Here is an 18,802-nt window from a genome sequence, read left to right on the forward strand (position 1 = left end):
AAACACTTCTTTGGTTACTACATGATTCCATATGTGTTATTTCATAGTTTTGAGGTCTTCACTATTATTCTACAATGTAGAAAATAGTCAAAATAAAAGTTTTGACTGATATATATATATATATATATATATATATATATATAAAAAACAAATGTATTGTACGTGGTGCCTATATGTACATGTCTATCCCATTATGAGAGTGTATCGGAGTCAGTCATGGGATCTCGTGCATGAGCGTTAGATGAATGTCCAGAGCGTGTGTTCTGCACCACTAGATCCAGTCCGTGATGGGAACGCTAGCCGACAGGACTCTCTGAAGACCCGGAATCTCGTGTCTATGTGCCAACATTCCCAGAAGGCCTCAGTATTCCAGACACCCCTCAACGTCCCGACAAAGGGACATCTAAAAAGGGACATCATTCTAGGTTCCTCAGTTCTTGAAGAGCAGCTGCTGCGATTTCATTTCTGTATTTTGATATGACAAGTAAGTATCAGTCGTACCAAACCTGTCCACCTGGGGGTCCGACTAGACTTCATTCTAGTTGGGTGATATACAGTATATTCAGAATATCATCCACCCCGCCCTAAAAACACTTTCCCTCAGGCCTGCTGACTAAGTCCTCCACGCGGTCAAAACAGTATCATTCTCTATGTCAAGGATAAAAGGACTGTTGGGAGCACCACTACTATGTGCATGAACCACCCTCCCACTGACCGACAGGCCCGGATATATAGACGTCACCACCATGCTTAACTAAAAAAGGCCCAGTGCTAAAAGACAGGCCGAGTGCAGCCGTTTTGATCTTGGAATGTTGACTGCACTGGGCCTTCAAAGCTAGGCCCAGTTCTCCTGGCAACCGGATCAGTGATAATGGCCTGTACCCAGCTTCTCTGTCCTGATAGGACGAGCCGAGACAGGCTGGGAAGGGGGAGATAGCAGTGGGAGGGAAAGGACACACCAAGGAGTTACATTGCACAGCTGCTGATATCACTGGAAGTAAAACTTGACATCAGTCACATTAGCCATAGGAGTGGGATTCTTCAGAGCGAGTTCAATTAACTGTACAACCTGCAGTGTTATGAACCTCATGTTCAGAATGGTGTCCAATGTAACTGCCAACGCATGTCTATTGTTCCACAGGGAACCCATAGGGATTCATTGTCTGTTTTATACATAGTTTCTGTGGGAGAGATGTGAGGTAGGCTCCAGACACAAAAACACAGGACTGCTTAAATCAGCAGAGTCCAGGGAGCACACGCAAACCACAGTTTCCTCAACCCCATGGCTGCATCTCATTTTGTGGCGTGTGTGTTTACCAGTGCAGCTGCGAGGTAGCCCATGCCGTTGTGTGTTAGCTGGTTGTTCCAGAGCACCAGAGTGACCAGGCCTTTCCTCTGTTCCTTCAGGCCTTCACAGACGTAGGCCAGACCTGCACACCACACAGAGGGAGAGGTAGAGAGAAAGAGGTTAGGGGTAATGGCTTGAGAGTGGGGTTAGTTTGTGATTCAAATGACATTTGTGGTTAGAGAATGAGGTTCTTCCGTTCTTTAAAACGTGTCCAGATTATTTGTTACAAGGAAACAAGTGACGGAGAGGCACTAATTTTGTATTTTGGACTGCAAGACGGAAAACTCAACACTGGTTTATGAGGTTGTCATGACGTGATAGAGAAGGTGAGAGAGAGAGCGAGATGATAGCAGTGAGCTGTATCCCTACCAGAGTCCAGTATGTGGTTGTTGCGGAGGTCCAGTATCTGGATGTTGCAGTTGAACTTGAGCAGGTTGCCCAGCTGTGCAGAGTCCTGCAGGCCGTTCAGCTTGTTATCAGCCAAGTACAGCTCCCGTAGGTTCATGTTCATCTTCAGAGCCGTGGCTGGAGAGAGGGAGAGATGAGAGAGAGGGAAGGAGAGGCAAATGAGTGAAGGATGAGGAAAACTTCTCGGTTAACACAGTGATGACGCCCTGCCTCCCATCTTCCCGCAGCGTTACCCAGAAGCATCAGTGGTCGTCCAGAGAGCCCGGCGTTCTCTAGGTGCAGCACAGCAAGACTGCCGCTGATGCGGAGCGCCCGTGCCACAAACGGGGCAGAGTGATCCAGCAGGGGTGTGTTGCGGGCGTCCAGGTACTGCAGAGAGCTCGTCTGGGGGCAGAAAACACATGCAGTCATGTTTAAATCAAATTTCTAATTAAACGTATTTCATAAATCCCTTTTCACATCCGCAGTTGTCAAAGTGCTTTACAGATACCCAGCCTAAAACCACTTTATTTGTATGAATTGTGAGTGCAAAGAAAGGAGCCTCATTCTCTAGATCTCATACCCACGTCGTCATGAGTCACTGGCACATTCTTCTTACAATCAAAAAGGTAGAGAAAAAAAACATGGTCTCCTCCATGTAGACATACAAACCCATAACGGCAGACACAGTTTTGCTTGTGCCTTCGGGAGGCCTGCGATCTGCAGCCCACGTACTGTCAGCTGTGGCTAATATGGACGGCAGGTAGTCTAGCGGTTTGCGCATTGGGCCAGTAAACAAAAGGTTGCTAGTTCGACTCCCCGAGATGACATGGTGGGAAAAAATATGTCAATGTGCCCTCCAGGGGCACTGGCCGTGACCCCGGCCGCGACCCCATTCTCCAAGGGTGTCTCAGAGAGAGTTGGGATATGCAAAAACAAAAAAAAAAAATTCAAATTTGCACATAATACACATTTGTGAAATAGGACAATTATAAGTGCCCACCAAATGATTATATCTGAACACCCATGTGCTCACAAACAGACTTGTACAGAGGATGTCTTTGGAAAATATATTGGATAATCTTCCCAGCATCCCTGGGAATGGGAACAACACCCCCCCACGGGTTTAACTGTGACCTGACCTCTCTTCCATAATCCAGGAACTTCCCGTAATCTGTAATCGGAGCTCTGATAGTGATGACCCACGTCACAGCGCCAGTTAAGAGCATTACACCTTGCTGTCACTGGAAAGAGACATTCTCTAACAAATACATGCTACGCCCAGCCTAGTGATGATGCATAGCCATATATCCAGACACACCTGTACACACAACCAGGAATGTATCGTACGTCAAGCGGTTTGCTTGGAGAGCACTGCTTCCCCGTGATATGGCTCAAAGAGGCCTCGGAACTCAGGACCTCTGCCTTGCAAACACATGACCTCCCTCCTGAAGCATCTCTACCCATCACGCTATTGAAAAAGACCTTTTAACTGCGCATGGCGCTGAGGACTGAGTTTCACATATCTGCTACACAAACACACAAGCCAAAAAGCACACTTGTGTACGTACACTAAACCTCCTGCATGCCCGAGCGCCCGATTGCAGCCCCAGGGGGTGCTTCAGTGGAGACCGCAGGCATGTCTCATCCTCACACATACCCAGGGGAGATGTCTTTCTAAACCCACGTGGGTTTAGTGTTAATGAAACGGGGGACAGGCTACGTTGCAAATCCAGTTGATCGAAATGCATTCAATACCCTAAACATGCTGCTGGATTCTACTCATTGTCCTTTAAAAAAACACCCATCACTTGCATATTATGATGGCTAAATACTGCAGAATTTAAACACCTGACCCGTAATCCCCAAAAGTCTAAATATTGGACTATAAAATGGTGCCTTCCTGTACTATACTTATGCCATAAAATGTATTCTATTCTACTGAGCCATTTACTTTATGTTCCTATTTTATTTCTTCTCATCTTTGTTTGCATTGTCTGGAAGTAACCTGCAAGTAAGCACTTCATTGGACGATATCTGACAACATCACGCATCACATCCACTATTTTGCCATTGATTCATCGCACAACAACCCCCCCCCCTGCCCAGAGGTCAAGACCTCTCACCTTTCTCATCATGTGGGCTGCGGCCTGCCAGCCGCGGGTGCCGATGTGCTTGTTGAAGGAAATGTTGAGGTGTGTGGCCGACTCATAGTACTCAATCATGTCAAAGAGAGCGGATGCACCCTGGGAGGAAGAGAGGAGAGACAGAGGAGGATCAAATGTTTGGCCACACTTTACACTGGTCTTACATCCCAACTACTAAGATAAGATCATGAGAGAAATATTCCCTGCAAGTGTTGCCATACGTTCTAAATGGGAGGAAGGGCCGACAGTGTTGTGCACAACCTCCGCTACTATGGAAACGGCCAACCGCCTCAAGGGTGAGACCACTGGTTGGTTGGTGCGAGAGACGGAACAAAGGAAAATAGAGAAATAGGCCTATATGGTAGAAGCTGACACTACTACTCAGACATCAACACACCAAAAGGTCTGGGATTTTTACCCAGGAAACCTACACTCAGCATACTCATGAGCAGGCGATCATTGTGAGTAGAAGAGAATCTACACACACAGGCAGAGGCCCCATTTGCCTGAAACAGCAGAAATAGTCAAGTCATGAGCCCGGTGGGTAAGTATCTGGCTGGCTGCAGAATCTGCATGCCGACCTCAGTCTAGGAATTAGCACATGACTGGGGCAAGGACAGCACAATCTGCACAGGGAACCTTTCCTCAACCCTCCAGAAATCATTAGAAACTGTGGAATCATTCATGCAAATAATACCGTGCCTTTGGAATTAATTCACGCAAATCAAACAAAACAGGGTCTTCGAATTAAATAAGTAGACAAAACAGTCGAGCTAAGACTATGTTACCTCAGGTTCTATCCAACCAGAACCACGACCATCCAAAAGTAAAGAAACTGAACAAATAAGTCCTGACGGATGCCCCTGGCTGGCTGGTGTAGCTACAGTAAGTCACATTAACAGAGAGCCTGATGAAGTGAGGCAGCTGGAAAAGGGTAACGCAACCCACTACAGAGAGACTGGGCTGATCCATGGCTCTGTCTCAACCACTGCCTCTCATTCACCCACTCCTTCGCTCCCGTTCCCTCTGTCGCCCAGGTAGGGCCATCCACATCCAGGCCAGTGACAGCCAGCCCGACAAACCCACTGTCCCCATCTAAACTTGACCGTCTCCCCCTGCGGTGGGGGGTTGGGGGAGAGACTCCGTGAGAGAGCCACTAAAAAAAGGTCTTTAACGAGCGAGTGTGAGGGAGCTCAGCAAGTCAGTTCAGTGACATTTCCAGGGCAGTCGGGGGGGGTGCGCCTGCATTCATACCACAATGTATTTGTTTAGTACTGTCGGCGTATCTTTGCATGCATGAACATGCTTATGTGGATAGCAAATGGGGGCATGCACCATCCTCTCCACGTGCATGAATGTGCACTCACGTATAGGTCTACAGTATAGTCTGTGCAAGCATGGACAAAAAAGTGTGTGCATTTACAGCACTTGACTGAGTAGCACATGGAGCCAAGCCTACAAAATGTGTGTTTGAGGAAATAAGAAGTGGTCAGACTAGGCAGCGTCGGTTTGTGTCCCTCTGGCCTACAGCAGAGCTCCGGTTCTGACCGCCTGGTCTGTCTGCGCCTGACCGCCTGTCTGTCCGCGTCTCAACCCAACCCCATCTAATGGTGTTTACATTCACAGAGCTCTTAGAGTAATCGCGCAACCCTGGGAGACACTGCACATCCTGCCAGAGGAGAGCGGGACAGGAAACAGACAGGGGGAACGAGAGGACAGGGAAATAAGAGGAGGGAAATAATGAGAGTGAGGAAAAGGAGTTGAAGAGAGGAAAGAGGGTGAAAAAAAGGGGGGAGAAGGAGAGTGAGGGGTGTGGATAAACGTACATCTTCATCCAGGTTGGTCTGCTCCAGGTCCACCACTTTAAACTGGACCCGCTTGAACACCTCCTCCAAGGACTCACACGCCTTATAGTCCAGCTTCTCACCTGGAGGGACACAAGCGGTCACGCCTTGAAGACAGACCTGTGTGTGCGCGTGTCTGTTGTACGCGGTGCGTGTGTATTCAGTATACGCTTACCTTTAAGGTCCAGGCATTCATTTCGATGAGTTAGGTCTTTCAGCTCCTAAGAAAACACAGGGAAACAGAACAACCCTCAGTAAGACACACAAAGCCAATCACTCAGAGAGACAACACAGTAGGACAATGTCACCATAGAGACAGACTTTGACTTTCATCACATAAAAAAGGGGACCAATATGAACCCACGTAAATGGAAAAAAAAAACAACTCCTGTGTACACAGACCTAAATCGTTGATACAAAGAACAGGTCGGCAGGACACGATTGCTCAATGGGGATTAAAGTGTGTGTGTGTGTGTGTGCGCCCGCTCTTGCGTCAGCAGAGTACAACATCAAGCCAAGACCTGCCTGAACAGACAGGAAAACAGCAGACAAAGCATTTCTTCTCTTATCTGAACCAGTGTCATAGTAGGATGAGGCCAATAATAATATCCAGCATTTTATCTGTTGAACATCCCAGATCCCTACATAGGTAAAGGTCGACTCTTCCCATTCAAACTCAGTGTGTCTGTGTTGTTACACACACACACACACATACACATACCTGGCTGACGCACGGCAGCCATTTTGTGCCAATAAGATGCACGAGATCAAAGGGAAATAGTGGCATCTAAAATGTAGCAGGTCCATGAAACCTGAGCTGGACGCATTGTGATTACAATGTGTTAGAGAGGCCCGTGGCGGGTATTGCCCTCAGTCACATCTCTACACGACCCGCAAGTCTGTTTATGTGACGCATGTGTCCTCACTCCACAGCAACCAATTCTATTCTGCACAGTTAGCATCATAACGCCACTGCATTCAAAGGGGGGAGGGGGGGATATTCCAATCCACCCTTCCCCAGCCCACCTCCAACCCTGTCCCCCCCCCCAGCAAATCCCACTGTGCTGCACTACACAGCACGGTGAACACGAACTCAATAACCTCACCTCCCCCATCACCGGCTGCTTGTCAGATAGTCACCGCTGATAACAGTAGCTAAACAGACCTATGTCCTCATAATAAAAGCAAAGTACACCGAAGTGTGTTTTCAGGGTATGTGATCTACACAACCAAGAGCAACATTAGGGCCATCCGTTCGTAGGTTACGGGGTCAATGCTTAAAAATTGCAGATGAGAAATAAAGCTAAGTCTGTCCAAGATCAGCAGCGATAGATAGCTAAGAATGGATCTGAAGCTCTGCTAGGACCTGAATACAGCCCAGACAGACAGACAGTGTGAGAAACTACAGACAGCAGAAAAACCATGGAAAACAGACCAAAGTAAATAGTCCCCTGGCCCTATAGCCTTCAGGTGGTTTTGACTGTCTGCAGGCGATACTGACAGACACTTCAGCCCAGACAAACACACCCTTCTGGAGAAAATTAAAAAGTCATTGTACTTTAAACTACAGCTGGTTTAGTCACTTGCCATGAAGAATGCACAGCCATTAGCACAATATACAATGTTGCCAGGAGCCTACAGTAGATGCATGTGAATGTGACAGTGTGAGAGGAAAGACAGACCTATTCAGGTATGTGAGAGTGCGTGTGAGCAGCACACAGTGAAGACGCGTAAGACCCACTGAGGTACTGCATAGTGTGTGTGTGTGTGTGTGTGTCACCCATTCAGGTACAGATACATTCAGCTGAGTGAGTGACTTTCTGGGGCTGATGGTGTGTGACCCTCCGTGGCGTTCTGGGATTGGCAGGTCCTCCACTCTACTACCTGGGGTGATTATGTGTGTGTGTGCGTGTCTCAGAGGGGCGAGCGAGAAACTACGGAAAGGGAACACGATATGGCACTGCACAGGCCTCCACAATAGGACTGTGTGGCCGCGGGTATGTCTGTCCCTGAATAATGAGTAGTCCTATACACCTTATTGAGTCACGAGCACGCCAAAGTGAACATCTGTGGCCTTATGAGTGTGCGTATTCTTGAGCGTGTGTGCACATGTGCGTACACATCTATAGTTGTGCGTGTGTGACAGAGGGGGAGATTGAACATCCTCGTGCAGACGGGGAGCAGCGGAGACAGAAATGTGACACAGTGCTGCCAAGCGTCTAAGCCCAGGGGCGCTGGTTGGGGCTACTGAGGCTCAGGTATTCCGCACACAGACGCTGAATAGGCTAGAGCCCCTTAAAAAAACACACACACACACACACACACACACACACACACAATGTAGGTAACCTGTAGGCCCCTGGCCGGACACGGACACCACGTGCACAGTACACACTAAATAAAAAGTGTATTTAAAAAGGGGGGAAAAACACATCTTTCTTGGCAGCCATTTTTTTGGGGGACGGGTATGTTTATACAGCCGTTTCTTTCAAGGATGACTAAGCAGAAAAACCGGGCCGTGGATCAGAGCAGACCAGCAGCCAAACACACTGACGACAGTGTATTCACTGGCTGTTAACCCCACAGTGGAAAGTTACCCGGGCTTTATTTAAGGCACGAGCAGAAGGCCAGCTTAGCACAGTGATGAGTCTTTCCACAAGTGTGCGTGATGTCACCCTCTCTCTCACCAATGACTAAACGCCGCCTGAGTGGGGTGACGGGAGATTCCCTGAGCCTCCGTCACACACACACACACACACACACACACACACACACACACACACACACACACACACACACACACACACACACACACACACACACACACACACACACACACACACACGAGAGAGAGAGAGGAGGCGGATTGAGCAAGGTTTTTCTTGCAAGGAATGCGGGAGGTAGAGAGGTGCAGGAGGGGTAGACAGACGACAGACAGTACAAGGGGTTGAGAGAGAAGGAAAGGGAGGCAATTCTTCCACCGAGAACATGTGTGTTTGCGAACCGCAAACATCCAACAGTGATAAGGGCTTGTCATTAAGCATTTCACGGTAAGGTCTACACCTGCTGTATTCGGCGCATGTGACAAATACGACAACACTTGATCACGTGTAGCTGCACTCGCCATCCCGCTGCCGGCCCCTTCTGTCACTCACCCTCTGACTCTTCCCTATGAGCTCATCCTCACACAACTGCGGATTTAAACCGCCATCCCACACGCACACACCCTGACGCCCATTGTCTTCCTAAGACGAGACACACAACAGAGAAAGACAAACCTGCCCAGGAGACTTCAGGAAGCTACAGTGGGTATTTAAAAAATAAAAAACACGCCCATACTTCTGTATGCAAGCAACAGGGTGTGTATTGACCACCAACAGAAGGCTATTGACCATCGACAGAATGTTAACAGTAGGCTGCTTTAGCTTATGCGTGTGTGTGTGTGTGTGTGTGTGTGTGTGTGTTTGTACTGTGCAAGGGTGTGTGTTTGAGAATGTCTGTGTGCATGTGTGAGTGTATGTGTGAGTGTGTTAAGGGAAGGTGGATGGGCGGAAAGAGTTCTGGGGTGGGTCTTGAAGAGTAAATATATATTTTAAAAAATATATAAATAAATTGAACCTTTATTTAACCAAGCACTTCCGCAAACACTCAAACTTTCCAATGACACGGCACAGCAGACGGAGACATGCTGGAGTGTGTGGTCGCTGGACAGGAAACCGTGGCAAATTACAGTAGGAGTCACACACACACACCCTCTCTTATGCTACTTATGGCTGTGCCTCGGTCTGGCTCTTCATTTCCATCTGTGATTGCATTTTTGTCCATTTTCTCTCTCGTTCTTCACAAGCAAACATCATGGTATCAATGCGGCATTGGTCGACCTCTCACGCGAACGGAAAGGAAGGAAGACTACTGGACAGTAGAACGACAGCGATAAGCCCAGTACAAACAGCCATGAGCCCTCCCCTTGTTCTGCCCAGACACTTGAGGTGAAAAAGGCCTTTCACGGGTTTCTCCATTCATTCCTGTTGCCAAGACAAAGTGTTTACATAACAGGCTTTCAACTGAAAGAAAAACAAACAATGCCCACTCTTGCATTAACACGTTAATGTGTGGACACACACACACACGGCACCGGTATTTAAAAAAAGAAAACATTCCCTATCAGACCCCAGGAGCTACTTTTTATTAGGGATTAGAGCACAAGACCGAGCAAACGGAAAACAACAAACATCAACAAACCAGACAGACACAGCACATAAACCCCCCTGCTGCTGTCAGCAAAGCCCAGCTAGCTCCATGACAATCCCCACGGTGGGTGTGAGTGAGCTGCCCCAGCAGGGTGGTTTGAGGTCAGGTGGTGTTTGATTGGGTGCCAGGGTGAGAGAGGGTTCCACTGGTACCAGATTTTGATGAGGTGGTGATGGTGTTGGGGATTTAAAAGTCCAGATACAGGCTTAATCCAGCTCCACGACAAGAATAAAAGCTAAGAAAGCCTGAATTAAGTCTAGTGTTTCAGTGCTGTTATTAGGCTACTGAAATAGTGGCATGGAGAATGTGTGAGAGAGAGTGTGTGTGTGTTACTGTGGATCCACAAACTATTAAAAGCCTACACTTTGTTTGGGCTAACCTGAGTGGGTTTCTTCTTTGGATATGAGATCTATATCTGTGTGTGTGTGTGTGTGTATTTCATTCAAGTTTACCTGCATCTGTTTAAGCACTTTGGGGATGGGTTTACAGTTGAGTTTCACGCAGGCCTGTCTGTAGGCAGAGAGAATCTCATCCACCGTCACATTCTGGGCTGAAAAACAAGAGAGAGTTAGACCAACAAGGTGACAACATGATTACACACACACACACACACACACACACACACACACACACACACACACACACACACACACACACACACACACACACACACACACACACACACACACACACACACACACACACACACACACACACACCGATACTCAAAAGGTGGCCTGTTGACGACATCAGTTTACATCACAGACATTATAGCACAGTACGATTGACAACATGGTGACATAACATTCTCACATTCACCTGGCTACCTTCTCACCTCTATATAAAACATAAAAAACACATGCAACTGGCGGGTGAAAATCGGTCGAAAACGTTCAGCGATATCACACATTAAAAACATCTCCCTTGGTGGCTGAGTGAGTCATACACAAGGAGAGCATGTGGTATTTTGAGACACAGTAAGTATATGGGATTTGCAATCTGCTTAACTAATGGACAGGAAACGAAGCCAACCAGATCCCCTCGCTATAAATGGCTGGTGAGTATTCAGACTGCATCTGGCTCATCAGTGGAGAGAGGGGCACACCGTGGAGACCCTCCGAGGTGCCTCTGTACTGCAGCTTTCTACAGAGTCCAGCGCGCATGTGTGTGTGTGTGTGAGAGAGACCCACTGCCATCCTAGACACTCGCTCTCAGGACTCACTGTTCAGACGACTGAGGTGCAGATTCAGCCTCGTTGTTTCAGCTCAGATAGACTAATGAGAGATGCGCAGACAAAGAGACAGGTGTGTGTGTGTGTCAAGTGTATGCATATGCTGCGAGTCTGTTTCTCACACAAGACATAAAGGTCTGATATTTTGTCCTGCCATCAGCAGTTTGGCTACTTACGCTAAGGTGAGACAAAATGTCCCCTCTCTTGCCTTCCTCCCGCTCTCCTTCCCCACCCTTCATCTGAATCCCGCATTGTCATTCTAGTCCCGCTCCCGAGTGGCAGGACGGTCATCCTCTTAGCCTAGGTGCCAGTCTGTTTCTGCTCTCCTGCCAATTCCTAATGGAATTGTCATGTTCAGCTTGCCAATGACGATGGATCACGCAAAAGCACAAACAGATCTGGGACCAGGCTAAGGATTGTTGAAGACGGTGAACGTTGAAGAAAGAAATTCAATGCACAGAGACTCCGTGTGGTTCGACTCCATACAGTATGGTTCAACCATAGAAATTCAGGGCGGTGCCGTGGTATTCTTGTAGCTTGGGATCTTCACCCATCAAAGCCCTCTGAAACGCATCCACAACACACAGATAACCCTTTGTCCTTAGTGGCTTTGAAGAAACCTGAGGATTTTATCAGTCATTCTAACCCCTCCATGGTCAAGTGACAATCAAACAACAGCAATGAGTCTCCAGGGGACATCCCAGTTAGGCTTACTGTGTCTACAAGCGTGTGTATGTTAAAGAGACCGAGAGAGCACGGATGTGTGCAAACATGTTGTTCGGCGTGTCTCCATATTCTCCAAATCACAGCCCAAATAACTCATGACCAGGGAGCACCATCAACGCTGTGTGTTACAGAGATAGAAACACAGGCACTGGTAAGTGTGTGTGTATATTAAATGTCAGGAATTGTGAAACTGAGTTTAAATGTATTTGGCTGTAGTGTATGTAAACTTCCGACTTCATCTGTGTGTGTGTGTGTGTGTGTGTGTGTGTGTATACACACACACACACACACACACACACACACACACACACACACACACACACACACACACACACACACACACAGATGAAGTCGGAAGTTTACATACACTACAGCCAAATACATTTAAACTCAGTTTCACAATTCCTGACATTTAATCCTTGTAAAAATGTCCTGTCTTAGGTCAGTTAGGATCACCACTATATTTTAAGAATGTGAAATGTCAGAATAAAAGTAGAGAGAATGATTTATTTTAACTTTTATTTATTTCATCACATTCCCACTGGGTCAGAAGGTTACATACACTCAATTAGTATTTGGTAGCATTGCCTTTAAATTGTTTAACTTGGGTCAAACGTTTCAGGTAGCCTTCCACAAGCTTCCCACAATAAGTTGGGTGCATTTTGGCCCATTCCTCCTGACAGAGCTGGTGTAACTGAGTCAGGTTTGTAGGCCTCCTTGCTGTTCTGGGATTGATTTGCACTTTTCGCACCAAAGTACATTCATCTCTAGCAGACAGAACGCATCTGAACGATATGACGGTTGCATGGTGCCATGGTGTTTATACTTGATTACTATTGTTTGTACAGATGAACATGGTACCTTCCGGCATTTGGAAATTGCTCCCAAGGATGAACCAGACTTCTGGAGGTCTACAATTTTTTTCTGAGGTCTTGGCTGATTTCTTTTGATTTTCCCATGATGTTAAGCAAAGGGGCACTGAGTTTGAAGCTAGGCCTTGAAATACATCCACAGGTACACCTCCAATTGACTCAAATTATGTCAATTAGCCTATCAAAAGCTTCTAAAGCATGACAATTTTCTGGAATTTTCCAAGCTGTTTAAAGGCACAGTCAACTTAGTGTATGTCAACTTCTGACCCACTGGAAATGTGATACAGTGAATTATAAGTGAAATAATCTGTAAACAATTGTTGGAGAAATTACTTGAGTCATGCACAAAGTAGATGTCCTAACCGAATTGCCAAAACTACAGTTTGTTAACAAGAACTTTGTGGAGTGGTTGAAAAATGAGTTAATGACCCCAACTTAAGTGTAAGTAAACGTCCGACTTCAACTATGTGTGTGTGCACGTTTCTCGACACCTAGTAGTGCAGTTGTTAAGCTTTCCCTCGAACGCATGCATTCAAAACAGATAGTCCATTTCAGTTAGAAGCAGAACTAAAGCTCTCCTGCAGGCCAGACAGGCCCAACCAGTGATCAGCATCATGAGGCTCTGCCTGCCATCAGACGCAGACTGAATGAACAACAGCCTGCTCTAAAAGGGCCCTGGAAAGCACAGAGCCAGAGCTGCGCTGCTTATGCAACACACCTACCACTCACTCACACACTGAGAAAAAGGCTCAGGGCATCAACTGTTAGGCCCAGGATGTGCTATATCAGGACTGATCTGGATACGGCGGAGCAGATGACAGAGGGATAAAGGCTTTAAAAAGCAGTCAAAACAAAACGCGTCTGAAAAGAGGGTGAGTGAGTGTGTGTGCGTTGTGTGTGTGACAGAGCGAGAAAGAGTGTAGGCTACGTGCGTGTGCTTGCCTTGTCTACCTCTGTGTGTGTGTGTATGTGTGTGTGTACACACCTGTTGATCCAGGAGGGGCTGTATTGTATTAGAATCACCTGGCTGGACATCCAGGGCAGGCAGCAACCCAATAAAGCAGTCTCAATAGTCGCCCGTCTCCAAAACACAATACAGTGTCTCTTATGAGATCTCCTCAAACTGACGGAGATCGAGCATCTCCCTTCAAAAACAAATATCCAGAAGCAGATTGTGAAATCACCTTCACCATCCCTCTCCCTCACATTAAGACAATTCCTTAAACAGAACACACCCAAAACACTCAACTTCATCATAGAACATATCGCTTGCTTTCCTTCTACAAAGTGTAGCCTCCTTGTGTGTCCCCCCAACATTGTTACAGCAGATTCAAAGACATCCTTCAAATGGTCAGGACAGTGAACATTTTCATGTAGACTTAATACTGCTACCTGCTTTTTTTAATGTTCAATTGTTAACCCCAATTACACCCTGCACACAAACCCTTTCAGTTCAGCTCTACCTGTGGCTCCTGTTGCAACAGCCCTGAGGCTCATGTCAGCTCCTGTCAACGCTCTGTGTGTGTGTGTGTGTGTGTGTGTGTGTGTGTACACGTGTGCGTGCATGCTTAGGTGTACAACGTGTCCTTGGGAAAGCATTAGGCCTAGCTTGCAGGGTTGTCGTCGAGCAGGAGTGAGTGTACACTCTTTCCAGAGGGGGGAAAGAGAGACGTGAGTCGCAGGAAGGTAGCACATTCCAACAGCCCAGAGGTGGAGAAACTCCCCTGGTTCTCAGAGCACGCCTCACACACACACACACACACACACACACACACACACACACACACACGACATCATCACTTCGTTACCTATTATCAGTCCTCTAGAAAACTAGTTCTCAGCAAGTAAGGAACTGGAGTAGGAGTGGGAGAGTGTTCTGTTGAGAAGCCAGGGCCACACTGTGTACCACACAGCTTCCCTGGCCGGAAACAGCTCAAGGTAAATAGCAGCAGGTAAAGATGTGCTATAAAAGCTACAGGGCCATAAAGTCTGGGCTGCTCCCATCCCCCAGTAATCTGAGAGTTTTACTGCAAACAGCATGGAGCACTAATTCACCTTTAAGCAGCACAAAAGGGTTGGTTGATGCCTGGAATGACACGTCACCCCATCGACCTGTCCAAACATCGTTGATATAAGATTGTATCGTCTATTTTTCTTCCCTACCCGGGGCGGGGGGGTAGATCGTCCTTGCCTAGCAACGCAGTAAACAATCTGTAATGCAGCCTGTCACTCAAACTTAACTTTGAACGATGATTTGGTACCAAACGTTTTAAGCCGACAGTGTGATACGAGACCCTTTCAGTGGTGATTAAGAACAATTTCAACTGAGATTGAGCGTGCATGTCGACCACAGAAGATGTCACTGGGCAGTCTCTTGGGAGAGCGAAGCAAAGTTACACTAAAATGGAATCGGAGGAGATGATGACCCACTGGCAGGGTAGTGAGGGAATGAGGGTCGCTCTCCGCTCTTGGCCAGCGTCGTCCTCAAATACCATCTACATCTGTGGGAAAAGCATTCCGTCTGAACTTGTTTTCAGTAGACCTCACAGCAGGTAATATTGTTACCCCACTCCGCAGTCTATTAAAGACAGAAAAAGGTGAACATTCTTGTGTTCCTTGCCAGAAACCTTTAGGTAGGTTAATATAAAATGACAAGAAAAACAGTCCAAATGGCTCTTTATTGCACTTTTCAAAGCCTCTATTCACAGATGAGTCTTATTCAAAATAAATGTAGCCAGGCTAGAATATTCTGTTGTGTCTTAACCAAATAAATTACAGTGAAAATAAGTTTGTCATACATATTTTGTTAACTTTATTTATTTTGTAGCTTAAAATGTTTTATTTTGTATTTTTTATAGGCAACATTTATTTTTTGTTCCCATAAGTGCTGCTGTGCGAGCTTATGTAATGCTGGTTGCATAATTGAAGGATATGAATAAAACACGTCCACAATAAATTCACATCTGTTTAACTTGTACAAGTAACGTTAACTGCACATTTTATTGACAGTAGTCTAGTCTTATAATTCTGGCTGTTTGGTTTGCAAGGATTTTCCTAAAACTTTGGTCAGGTGGAGGCCAGAAACTTGTCACGTTTGTTTAAACTTCCATTCGATTTTTCTATCTTGCAATTGTTGGTTCTCTCTCATTATTATCATGTCATGTTTTTATTTGGCCTATTCACAAACACAACTTTCTGAGATATAAAACTCTGTTACGGTCGTCCAAATTCATTTGAATGTTGTTCATGAAAGATATGCGTCGACCAACAAGTCAACATTCAAATAACATTTGCGACAAGAAGGGAAAATGCATCTTTTGGCACTCTCCGCTGTCTACAATCTACACTGTAGGCCTACTTATTGCATTAATAGTAGACTAAGTCTACCTACATATTTATTGAAAAATAAATAGGTAGGCCATTTGGCATGTCGCCCAGCTGTGAGCTGCCCTGTTGTGCGCTGCCTGCTGCCCAACTCTGGCAGTGCCAGTCTAGTTTAAATAGGTTAAACGATCATGTGTAAAAAATATTTTTTTAAACGTCAAAAAAATGATATGTTCTAACATCACCACTAGATGATGTTGGAACATTGCTGCAGGGACTTGCTTCCATTCATTGCAGTCAACGATGTCTGTCAAACACAGTTGATTTCCAATTAGATGGTAATATCCTCCAATCCTACAGCACAAACCTGACTGTATGGAGAAGGTGGGGGTGAGCTGTATTGCACAATTCCTGGAGCTAAACAAGACTTTAAAACCAACATACAGCTTGAAAGGGAGATGCTGTCTGTCTGAGCTCTGAGGACAAGCCAAACGGTGCCAAATACACCATTTTACCCCTCCTTAAAGACAAAACAAATGTGCAGGCAGCAGGCACAACCCAAACAGGATTACCTATAGCCGGCATTAATAACCTGTTTGCACAAAGGCCATAAAAAAAAATACCTGTGAGATTTGTTGGCGCTGTTGTGAAAGACAAGTTATTTGTCAAAAAAAGGAGGACATTTGCGTTCTTATCCATTATTCTTCTTTGTTATGCAGTTAGGCTTATTTAAATGTATGCCATCAGGAATAATGTAGCCCATAATGTTCACCACAAATGCAGGTATTTGAGCCATTGAACCATATTCTATGAGCTCAAGCTAACGTTGTTCATCAACAGACGGCCCCTGATTGGGATACATGTTTTAAAAAATGACAGAATTCACCTCGGTGGTGAGGTGGCCAGGCGAGGCGTGAACAAAAGATATGAGAGAACCTGTACAGTCAGTCTCTGGGGCTGCTATGCGATTACAACACTACTGTAGGTATTGGCCAGCCTTCATAAAACCGTCAAGTTTTGCTGCCGAGCCTCCTCTCCCAGCTCGTGAGCTTAGCTTGCTGATTCTAATCAATAGGCCTACAACACGTACATTAACACGAGAAAGGCCTTGAGGGCCTTTGACATATTTTGGATGTCAACATTCAAAACAGTCAAAATAATTGCATATATGCTATTGCAAAAATAATAATTTGGTTGTGTTTATGAAGCTCGTGTTACGAATTTGGATTAAAACGGATGTCTTTTTTATCTACACGAAAAAAACTCAAAATGGATGAATAATCTTGAGAAGAAAAAAAAACGCCTAACACAACATGACCAAAAGTAAGTGGACATCTGCTCGTCGAACATCTCATTCCAACATCATGGGTATTAACAAGGAGCTGCCCCCCCCCCCCTTGCTGCTATAACAGCCTCTACTCTTCTGGGAAGGCTTTCCACTAGATGTTGGAACATTGCTGCAGGGACTTGCTTCCATTCAGCCACAAGAGCATTAGTGAGGTAGGACACTGATGTTGGGCGATTAGGTTTGGCTCCAATTCGTCCCAAAGGTGTTCAAATGGGGTTGACGCCAGTTCTTCCACACTGATCTCAACAAACCATTTCTGTATGGACCTCGCTTTGTGCATGGGGGCATTGTCATGCTGAAACAGGAAAAGGTCATTCCCAAAACTGTTGCCACAAAGTTGGAAGCACAGAATCATTTAGAATGTCATTGTATGCTGTAGTGTTAAGATTTCCCGTCACTGGAAATAAGGGGCCTATAGCCTCAAGCATAAAAAACAGCCCCCGACCATTATTCCTCCTCCACCAAACGTTACAGTTGGCACTATGCATTCGGGCAGGTAGCGTTATCCTGGAATCCGCCAAACCCAGAGTCCAATGGTGGCGAGCTTTACACCACTCTATCAGACATTTGGAATTGCGCATGATGATCTTAGACTTGTGTGCGGCTGTTTGGTCATGAAAACCCAGTTCATGAAGCTCCTGACAAACAGTTATTGTGCTGACGTTGCTCCCAGAGGCTGTCACTACAACTCAGTAGTGAGTGTTGCAACCGAGGACAGACGTTTTAAGCACGCTATGCGCTTCAGTGGTCCCGTTCTGTGAGCTTGTGTGGCCTGCCACTTCGCGGCTGAGCTGTTGTTTCTCCTACATGTTTCCACTTCACAATAACAGCACTTACACTGGGCAGCTGTAGCAGGACAGAAATTTGACAAACGGACTTGGTGAAAAGGTGGCATCCTATGACTGTGCCATGTTGAAAGTCCCTGAGCTCTTCCCTAAGGCCATTCTACTGCCAATGCTCGTCTCCGGAGATCGCATGGCTGTGTGCTCGATTTTATACACCGGTCAGCAACGAGCGTGGCTGAAATAGCAGAATCCACTCATTTGAAGGGGTGTCCACATACACTATATATACACACAAAAGTATCTTGATTAGATAAGTTTTCAACCCCGAGTCAATACACAGAATTCAGGGCGAGAAAAACAGGGGGAAGGAGGAAAACAGAGGGTAAGCAGATGTGGAAGTGAGGCAGGGGTGAAGAATGGAGGGAATACAGGCAGGGTACTGAGAAAGAGGGTAGAAGGCGGCATTTCTACCGAGGGTGCGGCATAGAATTAGCCTAGAAAGCGTTCGACACTTGGCCCTGATCCCATCGCACCGTGGT

The 18,802-nt window shown here is 46.2% G+C and overlaps 1 protein-coding gene across 2 annotated transcripts in view; it reads right to left on the bottom strand.

The window, feature by feature from the left end:
- Positions 1-18,802, bottom strand: part of LOC118396815 (protein phosphatase 1 regulatory subunit 37-like) — a 52,635-nt gene that overhangs the window by 10,767 nt on the left and 23,066 nt on the right. For both annotated transcript variants that reach the window (XM_052467292.1, XM_052467293.1), the window contains exons 2-8: positions 10,430-10,527; positions 5,902-5,947; positions 5,709-5,809; positions 3,862-3,981; positions 1,990-2,140; positions 1,718-1,873; positions 1,318-1,430 (exon numbers count right to left, since the gene is read on the bottom strand). In XM_052467292.1, coding sequence (XP_052323252.1) covers positions 1,318-1,430; positions 1,718-1,873; positions 1,990-2,140; positions 3,862-3,981; positions 5,709-5,809; positions 5,902-5,947; positions 10,430-10,527 — 785 coding nt within the window. The remainder of the gene's footprint in view (positions 1-1,317; positions 1,431-1,717; positions 1,874-1,989; positions 2,141-3,861; positions 3,982-5,708; positions 5,810-5,901; positions 5,948-10,429; positions 10,528-18,802) is intronic.

The sequence above is a fragment of the Oncorhynchus keta genome, chromosome 18, assembly GCF_023373465.1.
Source record: "Oncorhynchus keta strain PuntledgeMale-10-30-2019 chromosome 18, Oket_V2, whole genome shotgun sequence".
In the NCBI taxonomy this organism is placed as follows: Eukaryota; Metazoa; Chordata; class Actinopteri; order Salmoniformes; family Salmonidae; genus Oncorhynchus; species Oncorhynchus keta.